Source organism: Cydia fagiglandana, chromosome 11, assembly GCF_963556715.1.
Source record: "Cydia fagiglandana chromosome 11, ilCydFagi1.1, whole genome shotgun sequence".
NCBI classification, from domain to species: Eukaryota; Metazoa; Arthropoda; class Insecta; order Lepidoptera; family Tortricidae; genus Cydia; species Cydia fagiglandana.
In genome coordinates, this window is record NC_085942.1 from 2,520,266 (window position 1) to 2,545,570 (window position 25,305).

Here is a 25,305-nt window from a genome sequence, read left to right on the forward strand (position 1 = left end):
GGCGCCGAAGGCGCCCGGCTTTGGAACGCGTGCGTCGGGCTACGCCCGACTCTTTTAGTATGAGGGCGCCGAAGGCGCCCGGCTTTGAACCGCGTACGTCGGGCTACGCCCGACTCTTTTAGTATGAGAGCGCCTTGGGCGCCCGGCTTTGGAACGCGTATGTCGCGCTACGCCCGACTCTTTTAGTATGAGGGCGCCGAAGGCGCCCGGCTTTGGAACGCGTACGTCGGGCTACGCCCGACACTTTTAGTATGAGGGCGCCGAAGTCGCCCGGCTTTGCAACGCTGACGTCGGGCTCCGCCCGACTCTTTTAGTATGAGGGCGCCGAAGGCGCCCGGCTTTGGAACGCGTGCGTTGGGCTACGCCCGACTCTTTTAGTATGAGGGCGCCGAAGGCGCCCGGCTTTGGAACGCGTACGTCGGGCTACGCCCGACTCTTTTAGTATGAGGGCGCCGAAGGCGCCCGGCTTTGGAACGCGTACGTCGGGCTACGCCCGACACTTTTAGTATGAGGGCGCCTTGGGCGCCCGGCTTTGGAACGCGTATGTCGGGCTACGCCCGACTCTTTTAGTATGAGGGCGCCGAAGGCGCCCGGCTTGCAACGCTTATGTCGGGCTCCGCCCGACTCTTTTAGTATGAGGGCGCCGAAGGCGCCCGGCTTTGGAACGCATATGTCGGGCTACGCCCGACTCTTTTAGTATGAGGGCGCCGAAGGTGCCCGGCTTCGGAACGCGTACGTCGGGCTACGCCCGACACATTTAGTATGAGGGCGCCGAAGGCGCCCGGCTTTGCAACGCGTACGTCGGGCTCCGCCCGACTCTTTTAGTATGAGGGCGCCGAAGGCGCCCGGCTTCGGAACGCGTACGTATCTTGTAAAAAAAATTACTGTTTACATTTTGGCTGATCAGGGCTTCTATACCTATTCACGTTATAAAATGTTGCAGGACATTAAAAAAACACCATGTATAGCGGCCAAACAAATTTCTTTTGCAAAAACCTTCTTGTATCGCCGTAGTCGCGTAACACGCGGATAGAAACCAGAGCACTTGTAGCTAACCGAAAATTTTATGTTTTATCTGGCGCATGCAAGCAAAGCCGAGTGCAAACGCTAACAATATTTATATATTTGAAATGTGCTAATTGAGCTCTTTCCAATGATGTATAACACATCATCATTACTTAATTTTAGTTTTTTGGTTCGTGACTTTATGACCTCTAGAGGGCGCAGTGTTCATTTTTTTGGGACGCCATATAGCCTATAACCAGCGGACGATTAAGACGATTCGAATGACACATCGTTTGTTAAATTATAATGAGTACTTTAGAAGTTATGAGGGAACAGATGAACATACATACATACATACATACATACCCACATACATACCGGTCAAAATCATAACCCTCCTTTTGCGTTGCCGTAGTCGGGTAAAAAGCAAATAATTATTTTAGTTCACTGATGCCGGTGTTATCTGCGGATTTATGATGGCGAAATTAATTACACTGTCAATAACTATATGTATTACTAACAAAATTTTAAAGGGCCTCTGATCCTTTGCATATTTATCTGAATATAATATTTTTTAAATTGTGGTCCACCGTATTTAATTTTCGCAAAATTACACAATATACGTGAAAACCGGTTTTAAATACAACAATACTAACATTATGTCTATATTGAGTAAAAGTATCGATTTTTATTAAGTATTTACGTTCTAATTAACAGTTTTTGTTTTGCTTATTAATTCATCGGTCATATTAACATGGCGCTATAGGCTTAGGTTGTAAGTAAGACTCTAATAACACTATAAGATGTACTAAGGTACCATAGGTAAGGTGAATAACGCCCGTCTGCGACTACATGATCTATAAAAGTGACTCATAACTTCTCTTTTCGACTGTAAGTGAGACAAGAGAGTTAAGAAGCGATTGCGAGTAACGGAGCTATAAAAGAGTTTTTATCGCCTGTTTAGAACCTTAAGTGAAAATTGCAGCAGCTTATTACTCATATAGATGTTAAGGTGGTAGAATTCACTTTGAGCTATAACACTAGCTGCTTAAGATCCATTATAGCGGCCAAAACGGCTACTGTGGATCTTAAAGCTATACATGGACCTCTTAAAGACCTTGATGTCACCAGAGCCTGTAAGCTTAGAGTATATAGCTATTCTACAGCCGTTATATGTCTTTAGGTGATAAAATAAGTGCTAAGTGTCGCCTAATTGTTTGTTGGGTAGTTTATCTGACACCTTCGTTGGTGTCCGACATTCGTGTGAGTAACTAAAGTGGGGTACTTACAAACAAGTTGCGAAAATCCCATCTCGCGAAGAGCTAGTACCTATTAGTTGTAAAACTTGTTTAGTCTTAGTGCGAGCCTCGAAAGCAGTAGTAGCAGGAAGGCCTGTAGTACGTAAAACTAGTAGTTTAGTTTAGTAGTAGGATGTAAACAAAATTTGTGCATAGTAAAATGTCTAGTCGGGTGAGGGTTTGACGGATATAGAGCTTACCTATTTCACCAACTTAACTACGCTTGACACCGCAAATTTCCGGTACTCTCCTTCTACATAGCATCAATATACTTGTTTGACCAGCAATGTACAGTGAATCTCAAACAAAATTGCCAGCAGTGGCGTAGCTAGCGAACGGGACCCACGGCCTCGCACTTAGGTGGGCCTCGTAATAAAGCCAATCTTATTTTTACCTTGGGAAAATACATTGTAAAGGGCCTCGCATATATAGGTTTTGCCCACAGCTATATTGATTCACGCTACGCCACTGATTGCCAGCGATGTGAAACAGGGGCCTGGCTGTCTCACCTGATTTAGAGTGTTGGCGCAGAGTGTAATGGCTCCTCTACACGATGGACCGACGCCGGCCACTCCAAGGGACGCATTTATGCGTTAGAGGGAGCAAGTGATATTGCTATCTCATTCTACATGTATATACATGCGCTGCGCTGGAAGCGCCAGAAGCGCTGGTGGCCTAGCGGTAAGAGCGTGCGACTTGCAATCCGGAGGTCGCGGGTTCAAACCCCGGCTCGTACCAATGAGTTTTTCGGAACTTATGTACGAAATATCATTTGATATTTACCAGTCGCTTTTCGGTGAAGGAAAACATCGTGAGGAAACCTGCATACATCTGTGAAGAAATTCAAAGGTGTATGTGAAGTCCCCAATCCGCATTGGGCTAGCGTGGGGACTATAGCCCAAGCCCTCTCGCGCTCGAGAGGAGGCCTGTGCCCAGCAGTGGGACGTATATAGGCTGAGATGATGATGATGATGATACATGGCTGGATACATAGGATTTCATGGCTGGTTACATGTTCAAGTAACCAGCTGACGGTCTATCCACCTCGATACAACCATGCAATGACATGGACACTCGATGCAAATGCTGAAAACAAAATTATCCATATATATGACTTATAGCGTGTACTGATGGATCTGAAACTAGTTTTGGTTTTAACGAGGGTATGACGGAGCTAGTTTCCCCAGGGCTGTGACCGAACCATCTTTCTGCATTCAACGTCAATGTAATCTTTCTAAGGCTAAATCGCCTGGGTATATATAGTTGAAATAAATATCATTCAGTCTTTCAGTGGCCGATTACAGAATTGAACCGGCGTTTTTAGCTTATGCGGCTAATACCCTGACCAGGATTTTGAATTTGGCACTACCGTCCCAAATTCTCGGGTACCTATATTCAATATGAAACCTCCCCCATTTAAAAAAAAAACTAACAACCCGTCCAGCTTCGCACGGGTTAGCAAATTATACACCTAAACCTTCCTCAAGAACCACTCTATTGATAGGTGAAAACCGCATGAAAATCCGTTCAGTAGTTTTTGTTTAGGATTTTGTTTTATAAGGTGTAGTGATTTATTTAAACTTTATTGAACAAAAGAAAAATTATGGTACAAAAGGCGGAATTAATGCCAAAAGCATTCTCTACCAGTCAACCTTAAGGCAAAGCAGAGAGATTGCGGGCGGTGCTACTAATCAATAAAGCTAATCCTTTTAACACAGTGGTATCAGTGCTTAATTCCATTGTAATAAAATTATAGAAGGCCAGTGAGATAAGTGATCGTATTAGGATGTCTAACGTCCATGATTCTATTATTTCGTCCATGATTTTATTATTTATAAATCGTTTAATGTCATAACTCCACAGATATTAAGTGACTAAGAAGGGTAAACCCGGGAGACATGCCCGAGGAGAGTTCAACCACCTTTCATGAAAAAATAATGAGTAAAGATTTCCACTAATAAAAGGATGATTAAGTAGATTAAGTCTGTCTATGCTAGCTCTGCACATAGTAGACTAGACGAACGGGTAATAGGACGAAGTGAGCATTTGACTAAATGGGAATTAGACGAACGGAGCAACTGACGAACTATGATATTGACGAACTGACGAACGGAGAATCGGACGAATGATGCAGAATTGGTATGAAAGTGTCACTATCACTGTGATAATGTTAATTCATATTGCAGCGGATTCGCACAGCACTTCAGTGTGCGAGCGGGACATCGCTATGTACTTGTACGCATAGTGCTGTCATGGTCATCGCTCATACACCGGTACGAATTCACATCAGTGTGATGGTAGTAGATGAGCAGTTCCATACTTTGTAACTGCAAAATATATGCAAAGTTGACTTAGTCCTTTACAGTCATAATCATAAATCTTACGACATTGAAAGATTCGTTCTTTATCATTTTAAATTGACTTTGGGAAGATTCAACTCTCCCGAAGCTCCATGTCTCGTAAACTCCCCTAACTCAATAATTTGAGGGTGTCGTATGAAAATGAGTTAGGCCAATTAGGGCGACGTGGTCTTGTTTAATTCTATAATATGTTGAGAGGGGGATGTATATATACAGTCAGAACCCCTGTTGTTAATTTGACGACCGGTCTGGCCTAGTGGGTAGTGACCCTGCCTGTGAATCCGATGGTCCTGGGTTCGAATCCCGGTAAGGGCATTTATTTGTGTGATTAACACAGATATTTGTCCCTAAGTCATGGGTGTTTTCTATGTATTTAAGTATTTATAAATATAAATATGTATATATTATATATACCTAATATACCTATCGTTATCTAAAAACCCACAACAAACCTTTATAGAGCTTACCGTGGGACTTAGTGAATTTGTGTTATAATGTTCTATAATATATACCAATTTATTTATTTAAATTTCATTCGTCTAGCGTGATCGTGATTGCGTTTGCGTTATGTCTATTTCTGTATGGGATTTTGAAAAGCGCGCCTAGCGGGACGTTTTGGAAACTCAAAATCCCATACAAAATGACACTTACCGCAAACGCCTAAGTCACGGCCCCGCTATCGAATGAAATTTACACTAGGGGTACTCAAATATAATTATATAGCAATTTACGTACTATAAAACCACTCAAGCATAAAAGTAAAATTCATGAAAAATCTCATTCCCCGGACCATTCCTATTCGCAAATTCCCAGGACATTCCGCTTTATTAGCATCTCATTTTTGGTGACTATGTAACCCGTGTCAAGTTCCATCTACAGCCAAAACTGCTTGGCGGAAAGCCACTAGCCAGCCATAGCAGGGGAATGAGATTTTTGAGGAGTGACCCAAAAATTTAAACAGTTATATTTGTTAACCAAGTTACCAAGTTAAGTAAACAAGCGGTGGTGGCCGAGTGGACATGACGTCCGGCTTTCAATACGGAGGTCGCGGCTTCAAATCCTGGCTCGTACCAATGAGTTTTTCGGAACTTATGTACGAAATATCATTTGATTTACCACTATAGATTTTCGGTGAAGGAAAGCATTGTGAGGAAACCTGCATACATCTGCGAAGAAATTCAAAGGTGTATGTGAAGTCCCCAATCCGCATTGGGCTAGCGTGGGGACTATAGCACAAGCTCTCTCGTGCATGAGAGGAGGCCTGTGCCAAGCAGTGGGCCCTATATAGGCTGAATTATTTTAATTTATTTTATTTTATTTTTATTTTATATTTGTTAAGGTGTAACTATTACTTGAATGACGTAGTTTTGCGTAAAATTACTCTATGTTTTATTACTCTAGAATGTATCTGTATCAAGTACGAAGTTGACCTTTCCTCCCGTAATATTGCCGGCCCCAGGCTTACGTTTTACGAGGCCGAATAATTGCGAGCCCCTCCCAAGCGGCGCCCTCAAGGCTATTGTGGTGGAGTTTTTTCATTTGTGGGCGAAAATTACGAAGCAGACAGGTTACGTGTACGTAATGCGGATTCTTGGCATACGTTAACATAGATGGAATTTAAGATATACTTACCTACTTAAAGTCTGAACTTCTGAAGTGGCGTACGGTTACGCAATCTTAAGCGGATACTCTAAAGAGTGTAAAGGTTTGGGCGGTTTTAACACTTAACTGTTTTTGACATCTCCTGATATCAGTCAAGTGACTGATAAAGGCTACCCGTAGGGAAATCGTGAAAAGGGAAATAGGGAAGTCGTTTTTTGTAGATGTACCTATAGACGAAACTCTTAAGTAAATCTTGACCCTAAGAAGGTCGTCACGGCTGACACTTATCTGACACGACGTATCACTGACACTTTTGCCATAAATATAAATATACTGGCCTATTATAAAATATAATACGTATTATATTTTTAAATCCTGAGCCTTCTAGCAATGTTGGTAAGAAAGGAAAATAAATCGCTTTTGTTTGTTTTGGTCATAAAAAAAATCGATTTATAGTGCGACAAAATGTAAAAATTAAATAAAATGAAACTAGAAAACAAAATTCGATACTAAATTGTTGCCATGTTTAAGCATTTTACGTCTAAAATGTGATAGTTACGTAGAAAGTGACGCCCTCAATTATTTTCTACAATTTCCTGTCGGACTAATATAATTATATTCATAACAGTTATCGAATATTTTCCCAAAGTCAAATCCAGTTCTTTTTTAAGGACAACATTCTTTTTTTTCGGACGCGGATTGCATATAATCTGGGGCCAAATTCGACATGTACAACTGTCAGATTTCGCATCCACGTCAAATCAACAGTTGATTTTATCGCATACTGAGTGTTGATTCCATCAACGGTGGATAATATCATTTGGTACAACCAAAACTCAACTCTAAACTAAGGGTGGTTCGGTCTGGTTTGCTTGTCACCCTAACTGTGGTTGTTAATGTCAAATTTTGACATTGTACGTATTCGAGTACTTATGATTTTTCCCACATCAACGGGAGATCAACACGATACGTCAAACGTCGCTTGTCGAATAGGGGACCTGTTTTTACACGACTGCCCTAACAAAAAGAGTGTATTGTTGTACCTACTACCTACTCATGACAGACTATGATATATTAAGTCCATTATCTGTTTTAAATGTCTGAGTTGAAATGCTTATCATACCGCTTTGCCATAGTATAATATTACTAGCTTTTACCCGCGACTTCGTCTGCGTAGAATCAGTTACAGCAGCTAGTGTAATCATAGCGCCTGAATAAAGTGTAATAGCAATCATTCAATTTGAGCATAAGTTTCGATCAGTGATCAGGCAATTCAATATCTCTCTCGATTCTCCCTCCTCACTCCTCACTCTCTTTAGGGATGATTCCCGACATAAAAACTATCCTATATCCTTCTCCGTGACTCAAAATACCTCTATGCCTAATTTCAACTAAATTGATTCAGCGGTTTTAAGCCTGAAGAGGTCAGAGAGTCAGACAGACAGACTTTCGCATTTATAATATTAGTTTGGATTCGCCAACATTTCTTCGACCATTCATCAATGTTAGAGAATGCATACGGTCATATTATTGTAACCTGTAAACCTACGAAAATGTACCCGGCTGGTTACATAATACTTAGGGATGTATAAAATAAAGAAAACACAAGAATCCACTTGATAGTCGATTTATTTCTTCTCCTACATACCCTAAAATTACAACTTCTAGCTCAGACTGCTAACGGTAGAGCTGTTGGTTCAATAATATCTATATTCTTACACTTAGGATAAACCACCAACAAACTAGTTGTTTAATTAAATTTTATTCAGATAATTATAATACGAAAGTTACACCTGAGCATTAAATTTGGCAAGTAACACTGTCCATTAGATCACAGTAAGCCTTAGTTATGATATTAAAGTTATTCATTATAAATGAGACAAAAGCAAAAGGTTACCGATCTATGACAATAATAAAATTAGACTTCAAGTAAACTATGAGCCTACTAAGGGCTACCTAAGGGCCAACACATACCTGCGGCCACAGACGATGTTAATTCCTCAAAGTTAACTCCTCTGCATTCCGCCAGACGAACGAGACTGATGATCTAAAATATAATAAATATCATGAGATTTAGCTTGTGCACAACTGCTGACAGACACCTAAACACTGAACCGAATCGTAACACTTACAGAAAAGTCTGCAGCGGTCAAGAATAGCATTTGGGTCGGAACTTGTGACAATGGCCATGAAAGGCGTCCCGATCTTGAGAAGACCCGTCTCTTACATCAGCTTGCCACACTCATGGGCACACACCTCTCTCCTCAGCAACATTTGCCTCGATCTATTAAACCCCAGTATCCAATAATATATATCAATATGTATCTCTGGAACTATATTCGGCGACAATGGATTTCCACGCTGAGTTTTATATTAATATATTCTAATTTTTGTAACAAACAATATTATGTTCTGACACTAATCAATGCCGTCTTTTCTTCTTATTCTATTTTCCTTCCATTTCAAATTTAGTGCTCTTTACAATACGAACAGCACGTTGCCAGTTATATCGTGCTACCCTTTAAACATGTAGGTTTAATTAACTAACGACACAATATCAAGAAAAAAAGTGAAATACAAATATTTATATTTGTACCTAAACCATAATTAAATTAAATCCTGTTCAATATTTCTAAAAAGAAATTAACACTAACAGAAATAATCAAAACCAACGAAGTTCCACCTAAACCACTAGCTGGCGCTATGTGACATTATATACCGTAAAACGGGGTGAGTAGGTTTCGCGGGGATTATGAATGGGGAGAGAAGGTTTGAGAGGAGGTGAGAAGGGATTTTAAGGCTACTGCTACGAAAATAATGTATTCCAATTTAAAATGGAGCTATAGTAGTAGGTACGCATAATAAAAAAAAATCTATCCAACAATCTTCCAAAATCACCTTTTTATGAAAACCCCAAATACGAGGCACTACGGGGTGAGGTAGGTTTTCCTCTTTATCGTCAAAGTTATGAAATGAAACTACCCAAAATAAAATAAAAACTAAAATACAAACGTCCGGAACACTTATTATATACACCATTCAGTTTTCATATGTAAAAATAAAATGTTATCGTGGTTTGAATTTCAGTTTTGACCCTACTCACCCCATTTTACGGTAGTTTTATCGCAGTTAAAAATACATATCCTGCATCCTGTTATATCTCCGACTGTATCCCCCTCTCCGTGACAGACATGCTATGCATCTCTGTATAAAATATTATATAATTATCGTTGTTTGTATGGAGGTTTCCTCAATAATCCGGTAAGTGCGTTTGGGAGTGAACGCGTGCCATGTACCTGGTCTACTCGCGGATTTTGTCGCGCATCCGCCATTTTGATGGACTATATCTCACATGGTTATGCATCCGAATTGTAGAGTATTTTCGTTGACACAGCATATAAAAATATATTTCGTAATGACAAAAATTGCATAGCATTCGACTTGCATATAAACATAGAATAATCCTGTGTCACAACCCTTAATGGATAGTTGTGCTGCGACAAGGATATTATAACATTTTTAAATATTTCATACAAAATTTAGTCAAACAGACCAACCGAGAGTGACTTAATAGTGATCGGAAACGTGTTAACTGTTAACCACTCGTGATTGATAGTCAAGCAAGCGAAGGATTATATGTTAAAAAAGTGGAATCTTGATCGTTATGTGTGCTTCAAGGCACTTAAACTTAAAGGCGGGTTAAACAAATTTTGCTACCGAGTGAAACCAAATTTTGCGAGGGAAATACATACCAACTGTAAAAAATTACATATCAAATTTAAATTAACGAAATTAAATAATTATCATTCAAAATCATTACTTAAAATGTCAATACTACTTACCAATAAAAATAACATAAAGATACAACTCAAAATTTACATCAAATTACTTGTGGATAAAGTGCAGCTTTCTCATCAGTTTATTAAAAATAAAGAGAGCCTTTACGCTCTGGTGTGGTGAAAAATAAGTTTAGAGTCAGTGAGTGTTTCTGCACAGAGGGCGGCGGGCATGGGTGCGCGCGCGCTGGTGTTGGCGGTGGCGGCGCTCGGCGCGGCGGCGTGGGGCGCCGGCGGCGGCGGCGGCAGCGGCTGCGGCGTGGCCGAGTTTGCCTGCCGAAGCGGACAGGTGAGTGACTCATCTATGAGTGACGATGCCGTTGGTTGACGTGCCATAGCCAGGCGTGGCTCACTCCGCGATTCGTCGCTTTGCTACAGGTAGCTAAAAGTACATCCGTTCGACCCCAATTTTGGGGTTTGCCATAAGCCGCGCGTGGCGCTGTCCCCACCTAGCGGCCATATCTGTGCTGATCGTGACAGACGTGTTTTGTTAGAGAGTGAGTCTTCTGTACCTAGTACTATTATTTATTCTGTGCCATAGCAAACACCGGTCGTACCTATGTGTTACCACGATGGACGCGGCTTTAACGTGCCTTAAGTTTGTATTTATTTTCACATGCAATACGGGAGTACTTTTTGATGATAATTATTAATAATCTAATGTCTTATTTTTATTTTATCGTTCAAATAAGTAACACAGCATTACAGTAAAACCAAGGCACTGTGTAACTACAAATTAAAAAAAATTTGACAAAGAAAAACAATACACATAAAAATGAGATACAAAATTAAACATTGGCTTTGGGCGATGACGTAACGGCGTGGCTCCGTAGCGTCATCAACTTGGCGTAGGACTTGGCAGGTTGCTCCGGAACCGCCGAAACAGCCAGAAGTACGGCACGTGCACTACAAATGAACTGAAGTGAACATAGTGACGCTACTGTATCTTTAAGCTTTGAAGTTGCCGACCAGATTAAAATTGCTATCCTCAAAAATTACATCAAGTGTGAGATAAAATTGTCACGCACGTCTTCATTCTCAAATATGAATTCTAAGTAAATTTCCCTTTCACAGTGCGTCCGCCTCGACCGCTTCTGCGACGGCACAGCCCAGTGCATGGACGGCAGCGACGAGCCACCCCACTGCTCGCCCTGCAACCGCACGTATTACGGCCGCGCCGGCGTAGCCTATGCTCTCGCCGTCGGCGCTGGTGCTGGGATCGGCGACGCGCCGCCGCCGCCGCCGCCAAGAGTGCCGTTTCTCTGCCATTTGACGTTTACCGCGGGAGGCGGGACGCATGGGGATTTGGTGCAGTTGGCGTTTGAGGAGTTTCGTGTGGGTAAGTCACTTTAATATTCTACAACTTTGGGGGCAAATCAAATTATTTTATGAAATAATTTGATTTATATTTCTTTATCGTCACTTTTTATTTAGTAGGTATGTGAATCTATTTTATTTTAATAGGGTAATTCGTCAGTAACTGGCCGGTTTTAGTAACTGGTCGCCCTAAACTAAAAATGGAATCGGTTCACCTATAAACATAATTCATTTTAGTATAAGGCGGCTAGTTATTGAAGGCTGAAAGCATAAGGTTTCAATAAATGGCCAGCCTTCAATAACTAGCTGCCTTATACTAAAAAGAAATCTGTTTATAGGTGAACAGAATTCATTTGGTGGCCAATTACTAAAACCGGCCAGTTACTGGCGAATTACCCTACTCTTATTATTAAACAAAGAAGCTGTAAATAAATAAATGATAAATATATTTGATTTAGGGCCTTTCTATACAGTTAATATCACACTTTTATAATTATATTGGTCATTCAGGAAGATACACGCCAGGCAACGTGGACGGCTGCCCTGACGGTTACATGCAGCTCGCAGAGCTCGGTCGCCCATTCACTGGCGGTTCATGGTGCGGAGCATCCGAAGGCGCGGCGCTGTACTACAGTGAGACAGCTACTGTAACGGTGTCTGTCAAACTGTTCCGAGCGCGCCTTGGGGAACCGTTTGGTCTGAAGTTGAGATACAAGTTCTTGCAGCAGAGAGATGCCGTTGTGAGGTGAGTGATTTCGGAGTTTTTGACTAAGACTTTTTAGGTCTTGCCCCTTTGGTTTTGTACTTTCGTCCGATAAGTAAATGCAACTACCGTAGACTCTCTCGTTATTTTTTATTATAATTTTTATCATAGATGTACTTCCCATGACATGTTAAGTTAGCCGATTATGTGAAATCATAAATATCATGTCGGTAGATCAACAATTATACGACGTAACACTGCCGGATTCGAACTTTAAGATACGTCAATTAATAGATCTGGAAACGATACCTACGGATTAGATGTGGCAGTGTCAAAATTGACGTATTTGTTTGAAAAAACGTCACATTTGACACTGACATATCTAATCCATATCATTTCAATTGACGTATATTAAAGTTAGAATCGGGCCGACAGAAGGTCTACAGAAGTTCAGACACCTTTTGTAAACAGGTTTGGAGCGCTAGAAGCACCTCTAGAACGCGGGGCAGTATCACCCGGGACGTACTGCACCCGCACCTACGAGGAATGCCACCGCAAACCTTGCCGTCTTCAGAGCCCCAATTACCCTGGAATGTACCCCAGGAACGTGACCTGCTATTGGAGTTTACGACAGAAGGATATACCTACCTGTAAACATGCTATGATATCTGTAAGGCAGGATCATTCACATAAGATGCAGATTAAGAGATCCATTTCGATGGCTAGGTAAGTCCTAATAGAGTTTACCAATGTTTGTTTTTATATATCATAAGAACCCACACAGTTTTAAACATGATCTTCGTACCACAAGCTCAATTATACCTAGAAGAACAAAGTAGTTACCAACAGCCCAGCTAAACACCAAACATACTTCATTGTCCACCATATTTCAAATATCCTCACACCCACATACCACTAAATAATTCAAGCGCAAAATGGTTTTATTTATGGCTTACTTTGTTGACGGTACTTATATCTTCGATATCCGTCCAATCTCTGACAGATTCTATGAATTCAATGTAATTTAGCATAAGGAACTGAAATAACACTAATGATTTTTTTAGTCTAAACAAAACGGGTCGAGCGGTACGAGCGTGGCGAGAGTGCACAGGCGAGCGTGACAGACTTATCTTCTACGACGGTGCATCAACAGACGACCCAGTCCTTGTCGAGTATTGTGGCGGAGACTGGCTACCGAGAGTCACGGCCCGTGGTCCTGAGATGTTGGTAGCCTTTCATTCGTCACCGTATTCAGCGCCGTTGAGACCACCAGCGCCACTTGCGCCGTTAAGAGGTTTCGAGCTAGATGTTGATGTCATATTTGCTGATTCAGACTCGCTTGACTATGCAAGGTAAGAACAAAAATAATGGTAAATACTGGTTTATGATTCAAATAGAATATTTGAAGGTGTGCTCCATCAGTACTTTTCATGGACGCCAAGGTGTCTCGAAGGAACACCCTTGCATCATAATACAGTTTTAGAACTTTTTTAGACTCTATACCTATAAATAAATTACTTAATAAATTACGTGTACTTATCATCATCATTTCTCTTAGGCTAGGGTTTTTATAATATGAATATAAAAGTAAAATATAAAAACACTTACAAAACAATAAAAAATACATATAAACACATTATAAAAAACCTAACCTAGGGTGCCGCCAGCAGCGGGGCAAGGCCCAAGCTACCGGTGGTCAGGGCTGCAGAGAGAGGAACCGACGTACTATCCGCGCCGTGTCCAAGATCACCGCCTTCTGCATCTGTCCCTTGATCCAACCACCTAGCGAGAGTCTCTCGAGATGTTGGTCGAGACTCTTCGCTATTAAACCGTTCACTTATCATCATTATCATTACTCGAAATAGTTTTCTAATGAACTGGAATATCAAGAATGCAAGTTAAGCCAAGTTCATCTTTCAGAGAGGCACGCAGATGTGAGTTTCATGTGAAAGCGTCGTCTACTGAAGAAGAGGGTAATGTAACGACGCCAGGGGCTGCGGGACGTGGGCGGCGGGGACGACTGCACGCTCCTACACATACATTGCCACCAAATACAACATGTACTTGGACTTTCCATGGTCGACCAGGTCAGTTTTACTATAAGTCGAAAAGTTGACTTGATGCTCTTGATATCGGAAGTTAAGTTCTTGCTTTTACGTCAACAGGTGACTTGGTGTGGATCTACTTCTCCAGTTTCACCCAATATTCGCTAGTGGATGGTCGTCGCATGGAAAGCAGTGAAAGAGAAGAAGAAGGAGCTATGGCACCACCTCGCCCTCCTACAAGTACTGCAGCGAGACCTATTGGAGCACCTTGCGGGGTTGAATTGAGGGTCTGGGATGGTGGTGGGGGTGGGGTCAGTGGGGAGGGCACGATTATAGGGCGTTATTGCGACGAAGCGCCTCGTCTATGCGCCAGAGCTGCTTTAGCTAACGCTACTCGCTCCCCTCGCCCCTGTTCCCCACCTGATGGATACGTCTCTACAGTGCCATTACTAGCTTTAGCAGCTACAAGTCGCTCTGGAACTGCAACTCATCCTCTACGATTCGCACTGCACTATGAATTCATTGACGCGCGATTGGCAGGGGCTGCGTTACCAAGCAATATACCGAGAGTAGCACGGCCAGTGCCAGCGGCTTGCGCAAGGCTTCTTACTCGTCCAGGAGAATTATTGTCGCCTGGAAATGCTTTATGGTTCGGTCGAGGTGGTGCTCGCCGTTTACGCTGCGTTTATAGACTGCAATCAGAGTCGCATGTAGCAATAGAGCTAGCAGCCGCATCATTCGGTCGACGTCCACGATGTTTTACGCGCTCAGACCCAGCCAGTGGTCGGATGCGATGCGTACCAGATGCTATGGAACCGGAAGAAACTTCCGTGGAAGAAAAAGAGGCCAATGAAGATTTTGATGGCGAAGACGACACACCGATGCGTGTACCGCATTTAATGATCTATGAAGCTCCGTGGCCGGGATATAGGGTAAGTTCAATATTAAATGTGAGATAAAAAAAAGTCTAATCTTGCAACTTCAAACAATGAAAATGCAATATTCTTCGAATCTTTTAACCAGGGCTTATGCCCAGCAGCGGGATGTAGGTAAATAGGCAATTAAATATTTTTATTTTCAAGTGTTGGATCTTTTTTCTAACACCCACATTAATTGCAGGTACCACTAGGGTGCATATGCGACAACACTACCGCGCCGATCCGCCACTCCGGCGCCGGCGCTCTCGAGCTTGTCCTAACGGCCCGCTCATTGGCCGCCGATGAAGACGCCCGCCATCTTCATTTCCGTGGTTCCTGGAGCACTCCAGCCGCGCCGGCGTATAACTGTGCGGCGCGACGGAGGTTGCCCCCACCTGGGGGACATATTCATCTGCTTTATCCGTATGAGTGAGTACCATTTTTACCTCTACAATTCCTCAGGATATTTATCAATACTTATGTACCAAACAGCGTCTCATCAGCAGCAGCCGCTCAGTATTCTTCCTAGTATGGGGCGACGAGTAGCCGCTCACGCCGCCTCCAATTATGTATCCACCAACAGGCATGGCTCACTTCGCGCAGCCGCGCGTGGCGCTTGTGCCACCTATCTGTCCTAATAGTTACAGACGCGTTTTGTTATGGAGTGAATCTTCTGTACCTAGTACTATTATTTATTCTGTGCCACCAAGGACAAGTTTCTGAAACATTTTTATAATCGCAGTGGCAACCGCGCCTCAGATTGCGGCGAAAATCCCTTCCTCCTCATGGCACGGGGTAACCGCTCATTATTCCTCCAAGTGTGGGGCGACGAGTTGCCGTTCACGCCGCCGCCAATTATGTATACCCCAAGGACAAGTTTCTAAAATCTATAAATATTTACAGTGGCAACCGCGCCTCAGAATGCGGCGAAACTCCCTTCCTCCTAATGGCGCGGGGTAACCGCTCAGTATTCCTTCGAGTGTGGGGCGACGAGTTACCGCTCACGCCGCCGCCGCCTCCGCCTGCGGTCGGCGCGCCGGCGCCGCCGGAACCGCCGTTATGTCACACCACTAATCGCGTGCTGGTGTACCACGCGCATACTTCCAGGTTTGTACATAATTTTAAGTTATTATTCAATTTAATTCTCGAGACAAAGCAACCTATTTATTAATAGCGCACCAAAAGAAAAAAAAGTGTCGGGGGAAATAATTCGTGTATAAGCGTATTTTGGCATAGTTTTAGGGAATGGTGTATTAAACAACATACTAAAAGTACCGGAGGGTGGGGGTGAAGCTAACGTCGATGGTTTAAAGGTACCTTTTTATAGTTTTTCGTAAATAACTCGTAAACGGTGGCCGTAAGTGTTTTTTTTTACATACATATGATACATCATAATCTACATAAAATTGTCTACGATATGATCTGGTACACTTTCTGCTAGGACCCATATTTAAAAAGGTTTTAAAGCGGGAAAGTTACTTACAATCAAACCTAAGATCGTTATTTTTAGTTTTTTGTAAATCACTCGTAAACGGTGGCCCATAGTAAAAAATAGTCTTTTACGTAAATAATTTGTATACCTACATGACTGAATACTCCTATACCTAATCGCATGTCTGGGCTCATTTACGGTGTGAGAACTCGCACGCTAGTTTCATTAATTTCATTGCGTTATTTGATCGGTTGGCTGAATTGGATGTAGCCTTAATAGTCCGCAATGTAACTATAACTCGCATGCGAGTTCGCTTCGCACGCCGTCAAATAGGCCTATTCGGATTTCGAGATAATCACAAGATCTAGAGACGATTTAGAGATCAACTAGATCTACATTAGATATCGACTTGATGTGACTTGGATATCTAAGTCATAACTTGTCGAAATCGTTCAAGAGGACCTCCAGAATCGCAGAAACGTCAAATTTTACATATCTATCTTACAAATATCTTTAAATTATCCGTATAGTAACTTGTTGAAGTCTAGTAGAAATCTAATTCATTTTCCGGACCGAGCCGTATTTAAGTGAGCTTCAAGGGTTTAATCAGAAAGTTAGGTTTATAACTACATAATTTATTTATATCAACAAGACTCACCTAATTGATGTATAATATGATTAATATGACAAACAGCAATAAAATAGTATGAATAAAATAATAGTTGAATTAGGGGCATTCCATGAAATCGTCTACCGTTTGTCCCGTACAAACGCGAATTTTCTGAAGATTTGCAGGTATAAGAGTTTCTTTTTTATGACAAATAGTCAAAAATATGCACAAACAAATAATCGATTGCTTTAAATGCCAAAAAAAAGTCGCAACACAGGAAATAGAATGCGTTTGTACGGGACAGCCCGTGGAATGCTCCATTACTAAAGTAGAGTCTTCACTTTACATCCATTTAGTTACCTACCAATTACTGTTAACATTGTTTAAAAGTTCTGTGAACGCTTGATCTTGTCTCGAGTTGAATTAATCGTGCTAATAGCTTTATACAAGCGAATTAATTATAAATTTAAACTTATTAAACTGTGGTTTAGTCAGTCATTGTTAGGTAATTAACTGTTGTTAGTCTTAAGATTATAATACGTAATAATAAAGATAAATAAGAATGCGCTTTACTAATTATGAAAAGAAAATCGGCTATTGGCCCGATTCGAACTTGAAGATACGTCAATTAATAAATTTAGAAACGATATGGATTAGATATGTCAGTGTCAAATGAGACGTTTCTTCAAACAAAAACGTCACTATTGACACTGACACATCTAATCCATATCGTTTCTATATCTATTAATTGACGTATCTTAAAGTTCGAATCGGGCAGTATGTCACCATAATCCGAATATGTGACAAGAAAATTATGGTTGCCCCAATTTATCTTACTAATATGTTATTTTAGTTAGTAAAAAATTGTTGGTCGAACTTTCATTTCAATACAGCTAAGACGAAGTCTAATTCAGGTTTTCTCATTGTCCAGATTATTGAAGGCGATCTGCCCAAGCAGCAGCGACGAGGGCCGAGCAGTCCAAATATTCACCGACGAGTGGTGGGGCCGGGGCCGTGGTGGGGGCTCCGGGTCCGCGCTACTAGTCGTCTGGGCGGCGCGCGAGGCCGGCTCAGCGCGCATGGCCTGGATGGAGGTCTGGAGGCCTGCAGGCACCGGCCCCATCGGGACTCCCGGTGCTGAGCCAGTGAACGCGACAGCTATGTGTGTGAGAGGCTGCAGTGCGCTGGCAGCGTGTATGCCTGGCGCGCTTTGGTGTGATGGCGCCCAGGATTGCCCCGGAGGCGCCGACGAGGCCGCTGGGGCCGGTTGTGGCGCCGCCGCGCGCTTATTAGCGGCTTTAGGCGCGCCCGCAGCGGCAGGGGCACTAGCAGCGCTCGGAGGCGCTGCCGCTTTAGGAGTTCTACTCCTAGCCGCGCTCAGAAGGCGTCGACGAGCAGACAAAGCGCTGCTAGCGGCCGGCGGACGCCGCGCTACAGAAGAGCTGCTTTTCGATTCAAGGGCGTCATCGGCCGCCTCCTGACGGCGCGAGCGCTCCGTCGAGTACATCCACGTGGACCGAGAGACCACGGTGTGACGGGGCGGTTTAGCTGTATATACGCGCTGGTTGTACATAGCGCTCACTGTACATAATGTGCTGCACGACGTGACGCGACGTCTCCTGTGATATCGTACCTTACGTTGATAGTTTTTATCTCGTTATTATAGTTTGTCGATTTGTTGCTGGCCCCGAACTCCTAATCCTTTGTCTATTGTAAAGTAAAACCGCAACTGAAAAAAAGGGTCTTAATTATTCTAATTGGCACCTGAGCGCGGGCTAGTCCAACGCTCAAAAAACCAGTGTAGGTGCGCTCTCCGATAACGCGCCTTTGTTACGCATCTAGATGACACATTTTAGACTGGTTTGACCCGCCAGCACTCAATAACCGTAGAGAATTCCACGACTTTTTTTTTACAGGATGATGCACTGCGGTTTTACTTAACAATAGACAGAGGATTAGCGGCTGAGGCCAGTTACAAATCGAAAGACTATACAATCTATTGTTGCGTTGATCTCGGTGACGTGTTTAAGTTGGGCTGAAGCCGATTTGTTTGTGCGCTCAATACCAAAACGGCGTATGTACCATGTAATTCTGTAGATTGTACGTCGTTTTGGTTAATACTTATTGCATTTCACGAATCCTTACTCTTATTATTAAGACGTTAAGGTCTAATATCGTCTGTGCTTCGTGAAATGCAATGCATCGATGAAAACGATAAGGGGCGCGTTTTTATTCCTATAAGTATTATATTCTATTGATATTTTTGAAGAACTGTCCCGTCCCTCGTTTTCACTTAAGTTATACGAAACACTGATTAAACACATAGTTCAAATTTACGAACTAAACTGCAGTTTGATTTTATGACCCTGACCCTAATTATTACCCCACCCTCGTCGTATCGTTTGTAAGTATAGTCGCACCAATAAAAGTCTGCAGCGGATTTGATAGCCCACGCAGTGGAAGTGTTATTTATACGTCATAATTTCATAGAAGTTTGACGTTTAAAATGACAGTTGCACTGCGTGGGCTATCAAAATCGCTGCAGACTTTTTACGGTCTAATTCTAGGGAAGTTCTGAGAAAGTCTTGGTTCATACCATAACAGGGTTAAATTAAAACCAAGACCTCCGAAAGCCGCTCCACTACAAGCCATTCGTTTTAAAATTATTCACTCAACAATAAAATACGTATTAGAAAAAACTCGAAAAATTTATTTGGTGAAGTAATACAAATACGGTGATCTCATTATAAACGAAAATAACGAGGATTGCAAGCAATACAGATTTAATGATCATTATGATTAAAAGTTGTCCTAGATACAAATAATGATGTGGAAATATTAAATTTATATTAAAGTGTCGATAGATGCGACCCAGTTTTTTTATTTATTTTAACCTAAATAATTAAATAATTACTTAATATTTGGGGACAATCTTACACAGATCGAGCTAGCTTCATTAAAACTAAGCATAATACTATTGTTACAGACGTAGTGCATAATTAAGTATTTTCCAATGTATTTTCACGGAAACGTACGAACGTGCGCTATTTCAGTCAGTCTCGGTACAAAAAGTAGGTACTGACGTTGACAAGTAGCATGACAAATTCAAACGTTTCTGATAAAATAGGATCGAAAACAATTGAAGGGATGTTTACAAAAACAACATAACTGCCTACACTGGTTGACACCTGAAACGATTAACAATGTTCTTAAAAAAGTGTCTACCACTCTTATGTTGTTTTTGTAAACATCCCTTCAATTATGCACTACATCTGTACTATAGTTCGTTTTTTTTAGCATTAGAAAGAACTTGCAAGAAGGTAAGCGATCTTGACATGTCTTTTAATGGAAAAACGCTTTTTAAAATTCAAAAACTATTACTTACGAAAGCAGAAGAATATAAATGATTGTATTAGATTCGTAATTGTTACATATTTGCCGTAACTTATTTTAAAAATGTGTTTTTCAATTAAAAGACACATCAAGATTGTTTACCTAATTTCTAATGCTAAAAAAAACGAACTATAGGCTAAGCCGGCTAGGTCTCCGAGGCTGTTATTAAAATAATATTTACTTACAGTCGCCTTAGACCCTCTGAATTGATTAAGGGCTAGTTGCACGAAATCAGAAATCAGAAATTATTTATTTGCATTGATACAATATGGGGTGGCGAACCACAATTAACAGACTGATCAACGTCAATCAGCAGAGAAATATGAAAATTTCCATACAATAAAGTTTAACGAACGCTAAAACGGTGACAGACGGTTTCGTGCAACCAGTGGGGAGACACTCCTGACTTCGGTCGAACTCGGCTCCGTTCGGCTCAGCATTGCTCCGAGCAATTATTAGGGTTGGCACCACTTGACTTCCCTGTGCGTGCACGACCACAGATAAGATAATCACTGGAATTTTGACAACCCTATAGCCGAAAGGGATAGTGCTATATATTAGAAAGGGATAGCATGATTAGACCCTGAATCGCTGTCAAACTTCGGGTTTGTAAGAAGCGTCCTTTCTGTACGGTTATATTACTATTATTTCTTCTGTGGTGCAACCGAACCGACCCTTAAGGCTCTTCTTCACGTTGGGCCAACGCCAACGCCAACGAGGGACGCAGCCATGCGGTAGAATGAGATAGCAATATCACTTGCTCCCTCTAACGCATAAATGCGTCCCTCGTTGGTGTTGGTGTTGGCCCAACGTGAAGAGGAGCCTTTAGACGTTTGATTTTGAACGATCAAACAAAGGGAATGGCCTGTTTATTTCCTACAGCCTACAGTCTTCATTTAAAAGGTCAAACAGTCCCGATTTCTTCGAGATTGTGTTGATCGTCACAATTGAAAGCACATTGTGCGCCGGAGCGGATGAAAGGCGTTCGTTGGATACGTTATTGTTTATTTAGGACGAGGTTCGATAAATGTGACGTTTTCAACCAAAAGGTACTTTGTCGGTTGTCGGTAAGATTGATTTCGAATTGAAGCTATATGGCAATAGCGCCTTATTGACAATCGAAAATAAGTATCCTTTTGATTGAGAATGACACAAATGTCCAATCAGAGAAATTCTATTATATTGATGCATGGTGTGTTTCCTTTTCGTAAATGAAAATGACTCGGCCATACATATAGAGTCTGTGCGGAAAGAGAAGAGTCGTGGAATGTATGGGGCTCAATACATTCCACGACTCTTCTCTTTCCGCACAGACTCTAACGAGAATTATGAATGGGATAGCCTCCAGTACACGATAAAGATATGAAATGAATAGATTTATGTTAGCAAGGTAAAAAAAGGTTACGTTATGATTGCGACTGCAACAACGATGCTGCTGCCACGTGGGAACCATTAGGGGTAACATTCCATTTCTGTCCGCAGCTGCACTACTAGTACGAACGCGTCGGTGTTATTGTCAATTTCCATAGTAAAATGAATGGTAGTGCTGCTGTCGTTGGAAATGGACTGTCACCTTAAAACGGGATATACCCCATGTATTTTTAAATTCCAGATCTAATCATTTTTAATCGCTGCAACTACTGCATTATGGATATTCTTAGAATTAAGTACCTAAGTACAATCATGAACATACATACAATATACATAAGTATGTACATTTTACACTCATAAAACAAAAATACATAGTAAATTTCCCGTTTTCATAGTAGTCCTTACACACCGGCAACGCTCACAAAACAATACAATATCGTCAATATCCTATTGAAGTCAGAAAAGGAACGGGAAATCTCTGTATAAAGTAAATACGCAGATTTCCCAATACTTACCTTAACACAGAAAAAATAAACAACCGTACTTCATCTTCAGATACATTTTGTAACATGACACAGAAAATATAAAGAACCGTACTTCGTACATTTCCTAATCCCAACAAAAACATAAATGTGAAATGAGAGCCAAGTTCAATATTAAGAATATACTGTGTCGTTGTTGACTCGCTGACAAAACAATTGAGATCTATATGGGTGCCAAGTTTTGTGCTGTGTAGAAAATCCAGAAATTACAAAGGATTTGACTTGGCCAGTTTTCTAGACAAGCTATGGGGCTTGAATAAATGTGCCAAATTTCATGCGTGTAGGCTCAATAGGTTTCAAGTTGTGAAGGGCTCAAAACTAGCTCGAAATAGTGCGTGTAATATTACACACGGCTGCGTCGCCAGTCCCTTTTTCTTTAAACTTGGCTGAACACGCTACCGCGTGCCCAGAAACCTAACACAGAAAATATAAACAACCGTACTTCATCTCGCAACAACTTTTTTTATAGCACACAAAGCCCGCTCTAATATTAACAGGGTGCTCTCCATGCACACTCCATGATTACAGGGTGTCCCGCCTTGTCATTCAGGCTTGTTTGAACGGTAGCTATTTGATACGGCCAGGAGTGGTCTGTGTCGGTTTTAGTATGAAATATTATGCCTGGGGTTCTATAGAAATTTGAGTATGAAACAGTAAACAGTATGAAAATGTGGTACCTACTTGTGGAGCAAGAATGCGGTAAGTACGTAAACAATAATTTGGTACCTATCTAAATGAAATGTGATTGTTAATATCCAGAAATAAATACAAACGATAAAAAAAAAAGTGATTTATTCAGATAAGAAAATTTTTATACAAGTTGAAACAAGTACATCGATACTTCGTGATCAGCAACGCAAAAAATAATACAATTTCGAGGGTGTGCAGTAAAACCCGATAAGTCGTGAAAATGGGTTTATGAAATTAGAACTCTATGTGACGTGCATAGAGTTCTTATTTGACTGACAAAATATCTCGATATATCGGGTTTGACCGCTCACCCCGACGCTTTGGCTAAAAGCGTCGTTTTCAATCATTAGTAAAAAGATAAATATGAAAAGCGTTTGATTTATAGGTTCATAAATATATACAGTGCAAATTATACAAAATCCACGGTTTCCGTGTCCAATTTCCACCTTGCTGTTTATTTTTCTTTAAAATCTCAATTTTCTTTTCATGGTTCCGTACCTAAAGGGTAAAAACGGGAACCTAGCTATTACTAAGACTCCGCTGTCCGTCTGTCCGTCTGCCTATCACCAGGCTGTATCTCATGAACCTTGATAGCTAGGCAGTTGAAATTTTTACAGATGTATTTCTGTTGCCCATATAACAACAAATACTAAAAACAGAATAAAATAAATATACAAGTGCTCCCATACAAAAAAATTGATTTTTGGCTGTTTTTTTACGTAGGTATTAATGGTACGGAACCCTTCGCACGCGAGTCCGACTCGCACTTGGCCGGTTTTTATTTTAATTCAGTATACTCGTGGCGCAACACCGTTACACCCAGGGCTTCATATTCGGGTCAAGAGTTCGGGCCCTACTTATTACAACGTCTAGGGTTGTCGGCTCTGTAAATAATTCCTAATATTACAAGTTTTGCTTGTTTGTATAAGAGAATCATATCAGTTAGCTGCAGTGGCGTAGCTAGAGGATATGGCGCCCGGGACAGGCACCAAATTTGGACATTTGTCTCTTGGACAGTCCATAAGATGGTAACTTCCCGACAGGAGACCCCTGACGGAAAAGACGCGCTAACACGGGACAGAACTCTGAACCACTCGGCCCGCTCGCCTTATAAAATGAAAGCATAGCAACTCCCGCCGAATATCCCTCTGCTTGATAGTTTCTGGCATAGAGTATTCGCACTTGCGCTACCGTCGTCTTTCAAGGTCGAGTTCGAGGAAAAAAGAGTACCTAAAAGATCGGCTTTCTCTTTTGAGCTGTGGGCCAGATTACCATCCGCATTTCACACCTCACAGTGGTGGTAAATACGATTGACGAAAGTATCCCTGCTGTGCCTTTGGCAAGGCGGAGAGGTAGTTTTTTGCCCATTTTGGCGCCCCCCCTTGGACGGCGCCCGGGGCACGTGCCCCCTCCAACCCCCCCCCCCTAGTTACGCCACTGGTTAGCTGTTATTCGTGCGGGCGTTTCGCTCGCAGTACTACAAGTACGGACAAGTCAGAGCGAAATTAAGGCGCAGAATAATGATATGATTCCAATACTGTTTGATGTAAGGCGCATGTTCTAATTGGCATCTAAAGCCACATTACACCGGACCCAAGACAGAGCGGCTTGGAGAGTACTGATGAAGAGTTTCTACAGTCGCGTCCCATGTGGTGGAGGGTCGCCAGTTTTGTGATGAGACCTGGTTCACCGCACTCGCTGACAAGAGACAAAAACGACGACAAGGTGTGTCAGTACGGGTTTCCGCAAACTTCTCTTGTCAGACCTGTGGTAGACCATGTCGGTCTCACATCGGTCTATTCAGCCACCAAGAACGTTGTTTCTCCGTTGTTACACCATAAATCGTCTGCAATAGACGTAAAGGCCTGAATCATAATGACGTCCCTGAGTCATGATGATACGACATGACACAGAAAGTCTATTTAAACTACAAAATTGCCTCTGGCAACCCTACTGTAGGCACATTTATTTATTCGTCCCACGCTGATTCGCTCCACGGCCGCTGGTTTCTTTGCATATTTAATTCTGCTCCTAAAAGCCCTTCCATTCCTCTAATTTGATTTGCATTCCCTCCGATGTTTGCCGCCGAAGAAATCTGGACCGTTTGTAGCGTTTCACTGATTGTTTGTAGTCCTTATTTGTTGGTAATAAGGTCCTATTTGACTGTGAATCTGGGTACTGTTT

The 25,305-nt window shown here is 41.8% G+C and overlaps 1 protein-coding gene across 2 annotated transcripts in view; it reads left to right on the top strand.

Annotated features, from left to right (window-relative positions):
- The window catches only part of LOC134668745 (uncharacterized), a 28,975-nt gene extending 9,505 nt beyond the window's left edge, over positions 1-19,470 (top strand). Inside the window, exons 2-12 of one of the 2 annotated variants that reach the window (XM_063526192.1) lie at positions 10,262-10,390; positions 11,176-11,440; positions 11,929-12,163; positions 12,593-12,847; positions 13,186-13,473; positions 14,042-14,208; positions 14,287-15,098; positions 15,286-15,512; positions 15,987-16,190; positions 18,057-18,781; positions 19,112-19,470. In XM_063526192.1, the coding sequence (XP_063382262.1) occupies positions 10,262-10,390; positions 11,176-11,440; positions 11,929-12,163; positions 12,593-12,847; positions 13,186-13,473; positions 14,042-14,208; positions 14,287-15,098; positions 15,286-15,512; positions 15,987-16,190; positions 18,057-18,606 (3,132 nt within the window). In that variant the 3' untranslated portion in view covers positions 18,607-18,781; positions 19,112-19,470. The remainder of the gene's footprint in view (positions 1-10,261; positions 10,391-11,175; positions 11,441-11,928; positions 12,164-12,592; positions 12,848-13,185; positions 13,474-14,041; positions 14,209-14,286; positions 15,099-15,285; positions 15,513-15,986; positions 16,191-18,056; positions 18,782-19,111) is intronic. The other variant, XM_063526193.1, reaches the window with a different exon arrangement.
- Positions 19,471-25,305: the final 5,835 nt, after the last annotated feature.